Source organism: Macaca nemestrina, chromosome 3, assembly GCF_043159975.1.
Source record: "Macaca nemestrina isolate mMacNem1 chromosome 3, mMacNem.hap1, whole genome shotgun sequence".
NCBI classification, from domain to species: Eukaryota; Metazoa; Chordata; class Mammalia; order Primates; family Cercopithecidae; genus Macaca; species Macaca nemestrina.
The window spans coordinates 80,194,588-80,211,079 of NC_092127.1; the positions used below are offsets into that span (position 1 = coordinate 80,194,588).

A 16,492-nucleotide genomic window follows, 5' to 3' on the forward strand; every position below is an offset into this window, starting at 1 on the left:
GAGAAAGGAATGTGACATTTTCTTGTCCTAGTCACCAAGTTTAAATTATATTTCAAGGAAATAGACAGTTAATATTTGCAGTTTTATGTCTTGTTATACATCTTTGTGGCATTTTAAAAGTGTTTTCTGTAAAACCCAGGGAAATGAAATGATTTCACACTTTTATGAAGGCATCAGCAAAATGTAATTTAAATTTGTTTTCCCTCCTTCAGAGAACTAAACCTAAAGCTTTGTGTATGGAATTTCTGTTAGGTCTAGTCTTTACTTAACATTTGTAATATTTGCTGTATCATTTTTAGGAAAAGAAAGTGTAAAAAACACGAGTCTCCTTCACTGAAACAGCAGGTCACTTAGTAAAAACAAAACTGGCAATAGAGTAATAATTTTACGTACTTAGAGCATATGAGCATATGAAATGAACTCTAGAATTTGTTTTTAAACAATTTTTTTGAACTCTAGACTTTGTTTTTCTGGAGTCTTGAACTCTAGAATTTGTTTTTCTAAGAAAGGAGCTTACAATGACATAATTTTTTTTTAGTAAGAGCACCTCAATATCCTTAAATTGTCTTGAGAAAACATTTTCTTCTCCAATACAATTTTGCTTTTTCCAAAAGAGTACTTTTGATACTTAGAAAAGTTTTCAGACAGTGGTTAGGAGAGGATATAATTTCTAAGCCATCAGAAATATGGCAAATAATATCCAGCTACTTGGGGGCACTGAGGCAGAAGGATTGCTTGAGTCTGGCCTGGGCACCATAGTGAGATCCTATCTCTTAAAAAGAAAAAAGTAAGAAATATGGCCAAAACACTCAAAAAACAAAACAAAACAAAACAAAAAACCCTGGGGAATAAAAAATTCTCTTCTTATGTTTGAAAAAAAGAAAGAAAAGTATACTTTTTTAAGAAAACACTGGCCAGGCGTAGTGTCCCATGCCTATAATCCCAGCATTTTTAGAGGCTAAGGCAGGAGGATTGCCTAAGCTCAGGAGCTGGAGACCAACCTGGGCAACATGGTGAAACCCTGTCTCTATTTGAAAAAAAAGAAAGAGAGAGAGAAAGAAAAAAAGAAGACAAAAATGCTCTGTTTCCCATAGAACATTGTCCATCCATTCAGGATGGCAAAATAGGTGAAGGCCTTAGCACATAAACTTGGCATGACATTTTTCCTACACATTATATTTTACATTTTGATCACCTTGATTGCTAATCTAAATATTTATTTTTATAGTGGTTTTTCATTAAGAGAAAGGACTTGCTTAAGCAGTGGCATGGTATTAGACTCCAATCTTGCCCCTTCTGGCATCACAACCTATGAAGGGCTACAGAACATCCTTCTGTGAAATGTAGGAGGCAGTGTGGTACAGAGAAAAGGGCATGGTCTCTGCATCTGAGAGAGAATGTCCTCATTTGGGCCAGTCACTTAACCTTTCTAAGGTTCCAGTGTACACTATAGAGACAGACCTTGTAGTATTAATTAGGCAACATATTCCTCCAGTAGTATTCTCATGCCTTAAGAATTTCAGCAGGCTGGACACAGTGGCTCATGCTTATAATCCCAACACTTTGGGAGGCCAAGGTGGGAGGCTCGCTTGAGCCCAGGAGTTCAGGGTTACAGTGAGCCGTGATCGTGCCACTGCACTCCAGCGTGGGCAACATAGTGAGACCCTGTCTCAAAAAAAAAAAAAAAAAAAAAAGTGTCAGCAAATGAGCCCTAGACTTACATTCAAGCAGGGAGGAAAAGCCAGTTGAATTCCTCACAGAGAGGAAATGAATATGCAGAATTATACGTAGAGGTAGAATGTGTTCTCTGTACCCTGGCTGTCTCCCTGACCCTAAGGACTAAGGGCCCCAGCTCTTAAGGACTGGGTGGTTGGAATGTCACTGCTATAGATACAAGACACGTTTCACATTATTATGAAAGCACAGTCACCAGCGGGCTGATGTAGGATCCCTGTCCTTGTGTCAGAACACTCTGTACTCTTTCACCTCTTGTGTAGCCTTTGAAGGACTCCTTTTCTCTCCGCATTCAAAGGGGCTTCATTTGTAAAATGAGAGCAGAAGCTGTACCAATTTATCCCTAAGTTTCTCAGAGATACTATGAGTACACAAAAAGTCCCCCATCCCCCATGTCTTGTTTCCAATGCAACTAGCTTTCAGCATCCTCTGTTCCCAATTCTGAAAGCTGATGTTTTCGTAATTTGGATTTGTTTCCACCAACCAAGCAGTTAGGGCAGATCTAATGCAAATCCTACCCAAAAATATAAAATGTTATCTATTTCTTCTTTGGCTAATTATATTGAACACAAAAATAATGTAATTCTCCTGAAGATCTTGTTGGTTTAAACATATAACTAACATTTTATTTATCCTCCATAATGTATTCTTTCCCCTACCATGTGTGTGTGCATGAGTGCATGCACACAAACACACACACACATATAATACATGAAGTGATGTATATTTGAATATTGATCAGTTAGTTCCTACTTCAAATACTCTGGAGAAATGTGAGCTATTTAAAATAATTTTATGGTCGAAACGTGTTTTTAAAGTGAAGAATTATTTGGCAAAATAGATTGCTGTCTACAATTTTCGTTTACATACTTATGTCAGTTTTTAAAAATCTGAACTGTTAAAAGGTGTTATTAAAACTCTGTATTTTTCTACTTTTTCCTGATTTACATCTTTCTTAGCATCCATAAGAACAGATAATCACTATGACAGTTTATTTGAAGAGCAGTTAGTGCCCAACACTGTGCAAATGCCGTGAAAGAGGAGCTGGAGGCCGGGCGCGGTGGCTCATGCCTGTAATCCCAACACTTTGGGAGGCCGAGACAGGTGGATCACCTGAGGTCGGGAGTTCGAGACCAGCCTGACCAACATAGAGAAACCCCGTCTCTACTAAAAATGCAAAATTAGCGGGGCATGGTGGTGCATGCCTGTAATCCCAGCTACTCGGGAGGCTGAGGCAGGAGAATCACTTGAACCCTGGAGGTGGAGGTTGCAGTAAGCCAAGATTGCACCGTTGCACTCTAGCCTGGGCAACAAGAGCAAAACTCCATCTTAAAAAAAAAAAAAAAAAAGAGCTCGAGACAGATGAAGTCCATACAAAGTCCTATTTTTACTCCTCTTAATTCACATCCTTGTCTCTTGATTACTACAAAAATAATGTTGAAGATTTTCAGGATTAAAATGAAATTTTTTATGTCTATGTAAGCTAGAATTTTTCTGAGGCCTGCAGAGTCATAGGGATTGTTTCCAAACCAAGAGATAAATATCAGATGATCTTGATTCATGCAATTTTAAGTGTTTTCTAGAGTTTATTGTTAGTTTTAAAACTTCAAATATAACATAAATTTAAAAATTGATATTAATGTATCACCTATGAATCCATCACAAATAGCTATGTGATTTTTAAGTAACATTAAATTGTAATTAGTTTACAGTTATGACATTTGAAATTTCTTTTTATCTCTTATACCTGGGTCACACAGTTCTTCACTGACATTAATCTTTACAGCATACTTTTAATGGCATTTTTATTGTAAGTATATTTAGAGAACAGATAAACTGAAGCTCTTAGACTTTCAAAGCTTAAGCCATTGATTCAAGTCTATGCAGTGGACAATACAATAAATCCGATATTTTTTATTCCCCGTTCACTTACTATAAACACTAAACACAGGTTTTTTTGTTATTTATTTATATATTTATTGCTACCTACATTCCTGAAGGTTTTCAACATGTAGGGCTGTTTTTGTTTTCTAGTTACTTAGCTTAAAATTTTCCTTTAGCAGAATTTACCCAGTAATTTATTACGCAATATATTTGTGACTTTCTAATGCTAAACTTTAAGAAAAGATATTGAGACTAAATTAAGTGATTGATTGATGATTCCAGATTAGTTAATAGTTCAAGGAAAGTATCTTACAACAATTCAATCTTTTTTGTGTTAAAAGTGAGAATTATATTTTTTAATTTTTCAGTTTTTTAACATTAATAATTGTATATATTAGAATTCCAAGAGTACATGACCATGAATGCTTTCTTCTTAAAGAAGCACCATCATTTCCTGTTACAGATATTTCATAAAGTCAAGTCACTTCATCCATTCTTGAGAATGATTTATATATTCTCAGCCATTTTTATACAAAAACCTACTCTACTCTTAAAGACTTTTTTCACTCAATTTTACTTGTTAAGCAGAACACAAGATATTTCTTTTCTTCATGTAATTATTTTTGGGTTTCTTTAGGAGAAAACAAAAAGTTAGTTGAAGGAGGTTTTTTCCTGCTGGCTTGAAATAAAACTATTATAGTAAGATTTTCTTTAAAACCACTTTCCTCCTGACGTTTTTAGGCATGTTACTATAAAGTTTGATACCAGTTACTATTCTAGCAAATGAAAATATTGGGAGAAGGAAGAGTAAGCAGTTGAAGGATTGGGATTGCTGAGAGAAAGGGGTAGCTGAGGAAGTAAAGCTTCTCACTCACTGCTGCAAAACAGAAAAACAGCGAAGCAAATGTTTATGAATGAATTATGACATCATGAAATCCACTCTTTTCTATTTTAATGTAAAAGACACTGCATTTTATAGAAGAAATCACAAAAATACCGACATATTACATCTGATTAAATTGTATCCATAATTGGGAAAAGCTTTTTAAAGAAATTTCCCTTAAATGTACTCTTTGAGTCACTTATGAATTTCCTCGATCATTCATTTAACAAATATTTATTTAACCCTTACTAAGTGTGAGGCACCAACTGAACACTGAGTTTACAGCTGTCTCTGCCTCACGGAATTTCTAGGCTAATGGGTACTAGGGGGATTAAATGAATAATTATATGAAAACTCTATAGATATTTAAATTAGAATATTGTGAAGTATTATAACAGAAAAGCACAGGGCTCCCTGGCCCGGTGCAAAGGACTAAGAGCGAGCACTTCCCCGATCAGAGACTTTCAGTGAGGCTTGCAGTATAAATGGGAGTTGGCAAAAGAAGAGGAGCTTTCACCATGTTGCAATATTTACAATTTAAACTATAGATAACCTTGGTCTTAGAATTCTGTTCCTAAAACACCGTATTGTTGATATTATTGATCACTATAGGGTTTTTGTATTCATCATGGACAGCTTTTCCTTAAAATTTCTGACTACTAAAATACTAAGTCAATATAAACCACACACCCTGTTTTTGTATCATTAGGTCTAATCTCTGATACTCTGGATTTTGAGATATGTGTTAAAAATAAGACTGTAATGTTATAATTTATCATCAAAAATCATAACAGGTGAAATCTACCCAGTACCATTTATTTGATGCCAGGCCACATGGCCAAGGGGTAGCCATGATCCAACTGTGAGACAGCATTGGTGGGATTCGTTTATGAGAAACTGAATTCCTTTCAGGATCCTCTTCTCTGTCTTCTCTGCCTAGTTCAGAGAACAGAAGCAGTATATCATATTTACTAAAATGTAGCCAGTGTTTATTACCTGCTGGGCAGCGTCCTAAGTGTTACAGGCATCTTAGCTCATTTCGTCCTCATAGCAATTCTGTGAAATAGGCACTATGATTATCTCCATTTTCTTAATGAGGAAACTGAGGTGCAGAAAGAGTAAAAGAAGCCCAAGGTCATCCAAGTGTTAGTGGCAGAGTAGAACTTAAGAGCCAGGCATTCTGCTTCCACTGCACGGTAGTGGTTAAGAGTGTGGATTTTTAAATTCAGAAAATCCTAGCTTTGCTGCTCGGTGTTTGTATGACCTTGGACAAATTGCTTACCTTCTCTGAGCCTTAGTTTCCTCATTTTTCAAATAGGAATTATAATGTTCACCTCTAAGTTTAATCAGAAAAGATAAAGGAAGTAATACTTATAACTGTCTATTAAAAGACTGTTAAATAACAGTAGATTGTTTTCCTCTTTGAATTGGAGGCATTAATGCCTCCATGATTCAGAAACCTCTAGGTGTCCAAATGAGTATCAGTAAGAAGTATTATCTCATTCTCTTCATTGACCTTTAGAATTTTTCCACTTGGACATAAACATTTAAAATTTCTATTAATAATTAAACACATTCTCTTTCCAAGAGAAAGAATAATTTATCATTCAAACTATACACAGTATCTTTAAGAACTATACTTTAGGAAATAAAGAATTAGCTGGGTTTTAAAACTTTCAAAATGGATATATTTTCAAGGACACATTATGTTACAAGTCATGGAAACCTAAGAGAACCAGGTGAAAAAATAAAGGTATTTCCTTAAGTCATATGAGCTTGAAAGTCCAGCGCTAATGCAGTCTTCAGCTTGGCTTTGTTAAACCGACAACTAAACTTCATCACTAAGAACCCAGGTTCCTTCATCTCTTGGCCCTTCTTCCATGTTCCTGCTGTCAACCTAGTTCCCGCTTTCCTCTCAGTTGTAAGGTGGCTGCCAATCACTCCTGGCGCTGCATTCTTTCATATCTACATTCAGAGCGTGAAAGAGTGTCTTTCCCAAAATATACAGCAACTCTGTTGAGCTCCTTTCTGACTGGAGACACGTGGGTAGAGGTCTTTTCCTCAACCTCTTGCCAGGGGAATGTCAGATGAGGATTGGCCACTACTGCTGAAACTTCTTTTCTCGTGATCCCAGTCCAGTGGAAAGTTGTAATAAACACGAATTGTCTAATTTAGAAGAGATTCTTGTAACAGAAGGGAGCTGAAAAACTGCTGTATCTGACTTTTCCCAGCCCTAAGAAGCTCACTTCATATGACTCCCTTCATCCATTTTGATATTTCATATTCCTATCTCGTAAGCTTTTATTCTTAATCTTTTTCCCCCGTAAGAGTACATTGAGGATAATATTTTTATATTCAAAACGGAGAACCCTCTGTGGCATCATGCTCTCTGGCTGGTTTGGGCTCACTTTTGCATCTTTCATGTTATTTTAAAAGGGGATGCTGGGTAGTGCTTCCCTTGGATGCAGGCGAGCAGTGCCCCTCTTCTAAGCTTCCTTTGTCCATCTTGTGGTATCACCCTCCTTATAAGTGAGGAGTCCATAGGGCCAAGGAGACTTGCCTGCCCATAGTCTTGTCTTCCCACTTCCAGATCATGTCTCAGGTACCTGGAAGCCAAGAGTTCCTGCCTCATCTGTCTTGAGTCCATTGTCAGTACTGGGCCCTCCCCAGATCTGTATTCTAGAGTGGACCATCCTGCCAGCATGTGCACCCCTAAGCCTATGGGTGGCTGTGGAGCACTGTTGATGAGGAGCTGTGGGCAGGGCTTGGAGGCTGTGGTGTTCACATGTAATCCCCAAGGCACTTCATAGAGAGAACTAGGGCTGGAGAGACAAAGAGGATGACCATGCATACTCCTACTTAGACCTTCAGATTTTGTGAGTGTCCTCAAGGCAAATAATTCCTCTCATTTATGTAAATTTCACCCAGATAAAGTCAATTTAGTATCTTTCATGACCCCACCCCACCCCCCCCGGAAACTTCTATCTCTCTGCATTACATTTCCTTTGTTCAAATTGTATTGTATATATTTCTGTCTACATGAACAGTATGAAAATCTAAAATTAAAAGTGTTAACGAGAAGACTTATTTCTGAAACACCTCATACTGTTAGATTATTGATACAACTATCATGTTTTCTTATTTATCATTTTTAGACATTTGTAATTTTTGGGGTTTTTTTTTTTTTTTTTTTTTTTTGAGACAGAGTCTAGCTCTGTCACCCAAACTGGAGTGCAGTGGCGTGATCTCAACTCACTCACTGCAAGTTCCGCCTCCCGGGTTCACGCCATTCTCCTGCCTCAGCCTCCTGAGTAGCTGGGACTACAGGCAACCACCATCTCGCCCAGCTAATTTTTTTTTTTTTATTTTTAGTAGAGATGGGGTTTCACCGTGTTAGCCAGGATAGTCTCGATCTCCTGACCTCGTGATCCACCCGCCTTGGCCTCCCAAAGTGCTGGGATTACAGGCATGAGCCACCGCCCCCGGCCAACATTTGTAATTTTTCAAAAGGCATAAGGAAGGTTTGGTCACCAGGTTAAATTTAGTTATTAAACAGTTTAAGACCCATTTCAGCAAATTACCCAAAAAAGGGTATTTGTATTAAGTTCCTGGCTGATATACTTGTCTGCTTTTCTACTATTTAGTATTCACATTACCAGTGTGGACAAAGAGATTGAAACTGCCTTTGCAAAATTATAACTAAGGAAATTATGACAGTGAAAGATATCAGACTTAACCATCTCCATCTTGCTTTTAACCTCTAAACTGTCCTTGTCCATTCCTGGGCATAGGTTGAACTAGTCTTGGATTTTACTTATGGTTTAAATAATAGCCCTTCCCAAAAGCTAAACTGTTCTTGTAAAATGAATGAAAGGCCACCAGCCACTGAGTAAGGATGAGAGGGGCTGGAATTCTAAATATTACCAGCCGTTATTCCAGAGGTCATAAGATTTGCAAGTTACGTCACTATTGTGAACCTAAGATTGGCCTGTTGAGATGTCTTTTCAGGTTTTTGCATTTCTAACCGGATGGCCCCACCTCCACCTGACAACAGGTTCTGTGGCCCCCACCCAGGAACTGACTTAGCATAAGAGAACAGCTTCCACTCCCTATGATATCATCTCTGAGCCAACCAATCAGCGCTTCCAATTCACTGGCCCCTACCCACCAAATTATCCTTAAAAGCTCTGAGCTCCGAGTTTTGGGGGAAACTGATTTTAGCAATAATAAAACTGTGGTCTCCTGCACAGCCACCTCTGTGTGAATTACTCTTTCTCCATTGCAATTCCCTTGTCTTGATAAATTGGCTCTGTCTGGGCAGCCGGCAAGATGAGCCCGTTGGGCGGTTACACGATTCTAATTTTAGGGAGGAAGTTTGCTGTTTAGATAACCCAGTAGGGATGCCAGTTCTCTGACGCATAAGCAAACCTAATTGTCCAGGCTAGGGGTTTTCTCTTTTTACTTTTGCGTGTTACACAGCTTCCTGTGCTTCCAGGAATGAAAAGGAAAAAGAATCAGGGATTGGGGATGCAAGTAGGAGCTAAAGACTGCAGAACTGCTACACACAGAGAGAAGCCGATTTCCTAAGATGGTCTAGGAGGGAGGGAAGAAGGAGAACAGTGAGGTGGAAGAGGGAGAGAGGAGAAGCCAGTAAGATGAAGACAGACTCAGCTCCGTGATGACGCCTTCCTGAAAGACCAAATGGTGAATCTTGAATTCACGAAATTCCTGCAGAGAGGAATTCTTGAGGAAACTGGTGAAGAATTGACTGAACCACGTGAATTGGTGTGGGGCAAAGCAGAGACATGTATAGATGCAAGGCTTGAGCAGGGGACTGGAAAAAGCAAGTCTTAGACTTGAGCCAAATTTAGTCAGATCTCTAAGAAATAAAGAATGACCGGGTAACGTCTTTAGTCCAACAACAACAACAAGAGCAGCAACAGCAACAACTAGTAACAGTAATAAATCTTACTCCTTTAGAGTTGGAAGAAAGCAAATATTTGACTCAGCCCCACACACTTTACAAGAGAAAAACAGCCCGAATGGAAGCATAAGCAATTTGTTCTTTGTCATAGAACTGGAAGTTCAGTACATCTAACACCAATGTACTGAACAGCTATTATGTGGAACAGCTGGTATTATGGTATTAGGCTGGTATTAGTGTCCTAAAGCCACTTTACTATTTTATGTGAAAATTAAACAGAAAAGAAACATGATAAAATTGAATAATATTTTTAGACACAAGCTGCTTGAATAGAAGAAACACAAGATGAGGAATCAGAAGACCTGGGTTTTAATCTCACATCTACCTCTTTGTGGCTCTTTGTCTCTGGAAAAGTTACTTCCTCTCTCTGAATGTTTCTTCCTCTGTTAAGAATGACTGGCTTGGCTCCTTTCACTAAAATATTTCACTGTTTTGTGAGTGCTCCTGCTTAGGGAAAAGCAGATGTTAGTGAGTTCATGGAGTAAATGATGACACTTGCGTAAATTCTGAGAGGGTCTTTGGGGAACTTTAGATGACATGAAAATTTATAGAACCAGCATCGTCCCAGCTACTTCTCGCCCCTCACCTGAGGCACTGGGGGTGAAGGAAGAAGCAGACGGAAGAGATGAGCAGTACATGGAAATGTCGACAATGCCCCAGGCTCTGGACCCACAGGCTGAATTGCTGGAGCCTTTAGTCCTCTAGGTAAACACTCTTCCCCCAACAGAGTCCTGGAGGGATTTTCTTGGAAGACATTGACGTTCTCATTGCTGTCACCCTGCCCTTCCCAGACTCCTCTTCTAACTCACACTCACCTCACTTCACTCTACCCCATGCTGGGCCTGTGTCCTTCAATCCTAGCGATTCAGACTGACCTGGGCACAACTTGGAGGTGCGCCACTGCAGAGTTAACATTTCTCCCATCTTTTCCTTGCTCCCTTCTCTTTTCCCATGGCGGCTGCCTTGCAGGTGCCTGAGACAGAGCCATCTCTTGCCGTGACAGTTATACTATTTTCCAAACTCCCAGTTGGGCAGCCTTGCTGTCTCGTTTCCTACCTGGCCTATTCAGTGCTTCACATCTTCATGTAGGCTTAACGCATTTGGTTCTCCTGTATTCATTCATTCCTCTAACACTGATGTACCGAACAGCTATTATGTGTGAGTGGTTTTAATAGGCGCTGTGAAAGAGTAATGAGCTAAATAGACCAAGTCCTCTGCTCAAGGAGCTCATAGTCTAGTGGTGATGGGGGTATGGGAGTGGAAAATAGAGTTGTCAGATAAAATATAAGATGCCCTATTAAATTTGAATTTCCATAACAACTGAGAATTTCTAATATGACTATGTCCCATTTAATATTTGGAATATATTTAGCTAAAATATGATTCATTATTTATCTGAAATTTAAATTTAACTCCGTCTCCTATATTTTTGTTTGCCAAACCTGAAAGTCCTAATGGCGGGAGACCAAAAAGAAACACAAAGTTGTATCTTAGGTCGCAGTTGGTATAATAGAGAAAGGCACAGGCATATACCTTTACAGGGAGTGGTGATGTGGTTAGGGGAGTGGGGGAAACTCAGGGGTAACCCATGTAGTAAGGGGATGCTTGATTCAAAGCTAAAGGAGGTGAGAGAGCAATCCTATGGCTATCTGAGGAAAAAACATAGGAGGTCCATTAGAGAACGCCCAGGTGCAAAGGCCCTGGGCAGGCGGCTACTTTCCACACTGGAGCAAGGTGGGGACGGGGTTCAGTGTGGCTGGAGTATGTGAGGGGGCAGCAGAAGGGAGGTCAGAGGAGCAGTAGGAGTCAGATCATGTGGGGCTGGGGCCATTGTAAGGATGTCGGCTCTTATTTTGAATGAGATGGGACAGGCTTGCAGAGAACTGAGTGAAAGAGCTCTATGCCTGACTTGCTTTTAAGAGAATGTTGGAAGCTGGTGGGTGGGAAAGAACTCCTTTAGTTGGTCCCTAGAGTCAGCCTCTAACCACTAGCTTACCATACAGACAGTACAGAGACTGGCTGTGCCATGTTACACACAAGAACTTGATCTCCTGGACCCTCCAAAAGCCACTCTGGCCTGAGCCAGAGCTTGCTTCTAGTCTCTCCACCCGCCACATACTGCTCCAGCTTGGCAGAGTTCTCTGGTGCATTTTAACTGCATATGCAATGGAGTGGAGTCTCCATTTTGAAGTCTTGCTGTATGTTGACTTGCTTTAATACTGATAGTACTCCTTCCTTGCTTTTAAAGGCTTTTGGTTCATGATGTCTTCTAATAATTAAATACTTTTATAGTTTAAACCAATGCTTGAGAGAAGCAGAAATATAATGCAAGCCTCAAATACAAACTGCATATGCAATTTTTAAGTTGATCACATTGGAAAAAGGTAAAAAGAAGTAGTATTAATTTTAATAATATAGTTTTTAAACTCAGTGTCTATTCAAAATTATCATTTTAACATGATATGAATTAATATTTCAAGAATAATAATATTCACATTTTTAGTGAGATATTTTACACTTTTTGCCCTACTAAATCTTTAAAATTGTATTCTGCACTTATATCCATTTCCATTAGGACTAGCCACATTTCCACTGCTCCATAGCTGCCTGTGGTTAGTGGTACCAATTGGACAACACAGGTTTAAACTCTGCTCATTTTCCAGGTATAACGTGTAGGTCCATTCCATTCTTATTCCAATTTCCAGAAAGGAAATCTATCGTGATTCAAGTGATGATGAGCAATATTACTGCTAGATGACACACTTCCTTTGAGCACTCAGTATTTGTAAGAAAACCGCATTTCTTTTTATCCTTAACTATTCATTCAAGTAGCCCTTGAATGACAGTTCCTGAAATAATTGTAATGGCTGTGAGTAATGTTTTACATTAGAGTTCCAAAAGAGTTGGATTTTTTTTTTTTTTTTTTTTGAAAAATGAAAGCAGCAAGCCATCCTTCTTAAAAGTCAGTCCAACTTGTTTTCAGCCTAAAATGGAAATGGCCATTTGGGAATGGTCATACTGGGAATAGCCTTTAAATTTAAAGTATAGTAGACAAAACTCCATTAATCTACCTGTGGTTAAGATGTTAGCTGCCGTTTTTCTTTATTACCATCTATGGAATACCCTCTGTTTTAAGTATGAAATGTGTTCAGAAATAGATGGATAGATTGTGCAACAAACATGAGACCAGCTCCCCCCACCCACATACACACACACACAACCTGGTTCCCATTTTTTTTGTTTGTACCTTTCTGATATATTTTTCTGTATATGTACATGTTCACTATTATGTAATAGTGTAACATCATGATAACTTTATTTAGAGGATTCATGATAATCATTTTTGTCCTGATATATTGAAAGATATTAATACAAGATGTATGCTTTATCCCTCAGTAAGACTTCTCATTGATTTCTATTTATTATGTTTCTTACTTCATGAAGTGCAAGAAAACTTTCCCCCAAAAATGTTTCATGAACTCAATTAGATGCCCCCTAATGTGTATATGTATATGTGTATATGTATACATATATGTATATATTTCCCCCACTCAAAAATAAGCTCTTTGGGCACAGGCACTTGTCATGTCTATTTCATCTTTATGTCTCAGGAAACACTCAGTCCACAGTAGAACATATAGTAAATTTTCACTGTTAGTTGAATAATCAGCACCTACAGACTCCTGTAGCTTGGCTATGAAACTCAGACTTGTACAGTGGTTTATCTTTTATATTCTTTGCACAGAACCTGGGAAACTAAGTGTGGACAATAACAGAATGCTCTGTAGTCCCTTAATCTAACTTGGGGTATGTGTTGCTTGATATAACTATTATAAAGGTAAAATGCTATCAGTCATTTTTTCCTCTAGCTTTATTCACTTTTCAGCTGTAACATTTTGTGAATACCTACTTAAATTATGAACCCATCAGAAAATATTTAAGCTTACAAGTAAAAAATTTAAAACTGAAAAACAGTAAGCTCTCATTTGTGCATATTAAAATGGCCACAAAAATAATTAAAATTGTGATATTCAATGCTGTTGTGAAAAACCATTGTTGTAAAACGTTTTGAAAAAGTAACACAGAGTGGATGCCTATAAAAGCAATGCCTATGAAAAACTTTTTAAAGTGCCTATAAAAGCAAATAAAACTCAGAACTCTTTTAGAAAGCAATTTAGAAATATGCAGTTAGTGCCATAAAATGTTTCCATTGACTAATAAAACAAATTTAGATAATTTATCATAATTAAATTATTTGACAGAAAAATATGAGTATATTTACAAAGGTGTTTATTTTAGTTTATATTTAATAGTAAAAATTGGAAGAACACGAGTATTCAACAATGTGGGACTGATTAAACAAATGATCACACCTGACTTTGATAGATGATTAAACTATTCACAAGACAGTGTTCACAAATACTGTGTGAAAACAAATGTGCGTATAAAGGTTTAAAAAATCAGAACATCAAGCTATGCAATATGTTTACAATTGCTTGAAAATATGTAACCGTAAATAACAAAGACCAGAAGGAGACGGGACAAAATGAAAACAATTATTACAGACCGATGGGGATTACAGGTACCATTTTTTGCTGCCTTTTATGTTAAAGATTAACAACATAAAAAATCAAAGAAAAAAAGGAGATCAAGCTTTAGTCCCTCAATGTTCATATATTAAGGACAATGTTATGCAGATACCTCAGCAACATTTCTCTTCCTTGCTTCAAAATCTCAGCATGAATTTTTGTCCTGTTCCAGAGGCTTAACCAGTTTTTAAAAAAATAACTCTGCTACAATGGTTATTCTTTGAAAGTCTAAACAAAGTTTGCCTTGTTTCCTGGCGGCATCTCTTATTTGCATTAAACCATGAGTTATGATATTAGTGCTTCCTGTTGTGGATTCTTTGAAGCAAGCAGACTCCATAGGTCTTTTTCTGGTTGCACAGTAAATGATACTCCTTTTTCAGGATGTATTCTGTTTCCAAGTTCTTATCCTTTGTTATGTACAAATGGCATATCAAAATTTCCCCGTAATGACCATCATTATTCTAAGTCAACATTTTTTCCCATTTTACCAAGGAAAGTGCAAGAGTTACAATTACAGTGTGACTTTATATAGGAAGCAGAATTTTTTTCCAGGAGGTTAAGACTTTAGCAATTTTAATAATCCACTATAATAGTAAAATACTTTTCGCTATTCTGGAAAGACACCACAAGCTTCACATTGCTTAGTTTATCTGGTAGATATTAAAAAATCATCTCTATGTAGGTTATATTTAATTCAGGTTTCTATATATTCTGACAGTCATTTATAAGTGGGACTATAAACCAAATAATAATTAAGATAGAAATACTCATCATCTACTCTCTCCCAATTCCTAGATATATTCATTCACTTATCAGTGTAACATGGTGTTAAGAGCATAACTTCTTAAACCAGAGCATAACTTCTTAAGCCATGAAAGTTCAAGTCCTGACTATAGTTATGTAAATCTGGACAAATTACTTAACTTTTCTGTGCCTTAGTTTCTTTGCCTGTAAAATAGAGATAAAAATAGTACCTACCTCATGGAAATTTGTGAGAATTGAGTCAATGACTATAAAGATCCTGGCACTTAAGAAATGTTACTATTATTATTAACATACATGTATTTGAAGCTGAGAACACAAATGTAAAAGTGACAGAATTCCTGCCCTCCAGGTGACTTAGAAAACATTCTCAAAAATCAATTAAGTTTGCAGTGAACCTAAAACTGCTCTAACAATAAAGTCTATTTTTTAAAAATCAACTAAGGAGCAACTTTACTGGCCTCAATGGAAAGAAGAAGGTTGTCCAGTAATTGGGGCACACAGTGAAGGGCTTTCAGAATGTTTTAAAATGAGAACAGAGTTCTAGTTGCTGTAAGTTTGAGCCACATAGAAGCATAAAGGGCCAAAGTATCTTTTCCTTGTTTCTGGGCACTTCAGGGAGCTTTGCCTCTTTGGAAAACAATTGCTGATTCAGAGTCTTGAAAGACTGGTAAACATCATCATCTTTCTGAAATAGGAAATTTTTTCTAGCCTAATAGCCATCATCTTTTGTCCAAAAGCGTATCGCTTGATATGACAATGAGATCCATAAGTCTGAATGTTTTATTCTTCTTCTTTTTATAATAAAATTGGAAAGAAAAACCAAAGCTATTTTTAGCGTTTACTTTCGTGTCAGTGTGTCTAAATGAATTAAGTAGGTGTTCAAAGATGTGTATGTTCTTCAAGATTTAGGTTTGTAAATGTTCATTTAAGTCTAATGTGAAAACAGAATGATTTATTCTTTCTTTTTCTGAGCTGATGAATCACTTAAAAGTTTTTTGCCAAGAGAGTCTTGTATTTTCAGATGTCTTTTACTCATTCAGAAAATATTTATTTGATGTTCACAATGTACCCAGCAACATGCTAGATATTAATTTCCGCTGGTAAGTTGCCTCAGTTTTCTTAATGATGATAAGACTGAACAAAGGAAATTAATCCCGTTGTATCCTTGCTCCATTACGTGCAGCATTTTGGACCATGGAAGCTAACTTGAATTTAAACTAATAGTCACTTATTCTTTATCTATTTCTAGAGAATTATTAGATGGCTGTCTCCTCTAATGATCCATGTAATGTATTGATTTTGTCTATTTTACTTAGTAGTATCTATTTTTCTATTTTGAGGGTGAGCCCGGGTTGCCTGGAGCAGTAGGACAGAATGGAATACCAGGACCAAAGGTTAGTACAAATAAAGTCAAGCAGAATCATTTGACACATGAATTGTCAGGAAATTGTAAGCTATTATTTAATACAATTTTTAACAATCTCACCGGTTGTACTTAAATGAGTATTTTGTGAATAGTATACTATGCTACAGTATAGAACTTTGTTAGTAATGAATTAATTACATTTGTGATTCTCATTAGTATTAAATGCAGAAAAATAAATGGGATGTGATTGTCTAACATCTTTATTCTGAGATACTTAAATAACATGA

At 37.2% G+C, this 16,492-nt stretch overlaps 1 protein-coding gene across 17 annotated transcripts in view; it reads left to right on the forward strand.

The window, feature by feature from the left end:
• The window catches only part of LOC105486272 (collagen type XXV alpha 1 chain), a 507,117-nt gene that overhangs the window by 397,770 nt on the left and 92,855 nt on the right, over window positions 1-16,492 (forward strand). For all 17 annotated transcript variants that reach the window (XM_011749078.2, XM_011749079.2, XM_071093205.1 and 14 more), the window contains one exon: window positions 16,180-16,233. In XM_011749078.2, the coding sequence (XP_011747380.2) occupies window positions 16,180-16,233 (54 nt within the window). The remainder of the gene's footprint in view (window positions 1-16,179; window positions 16,234-16,492) is intronic.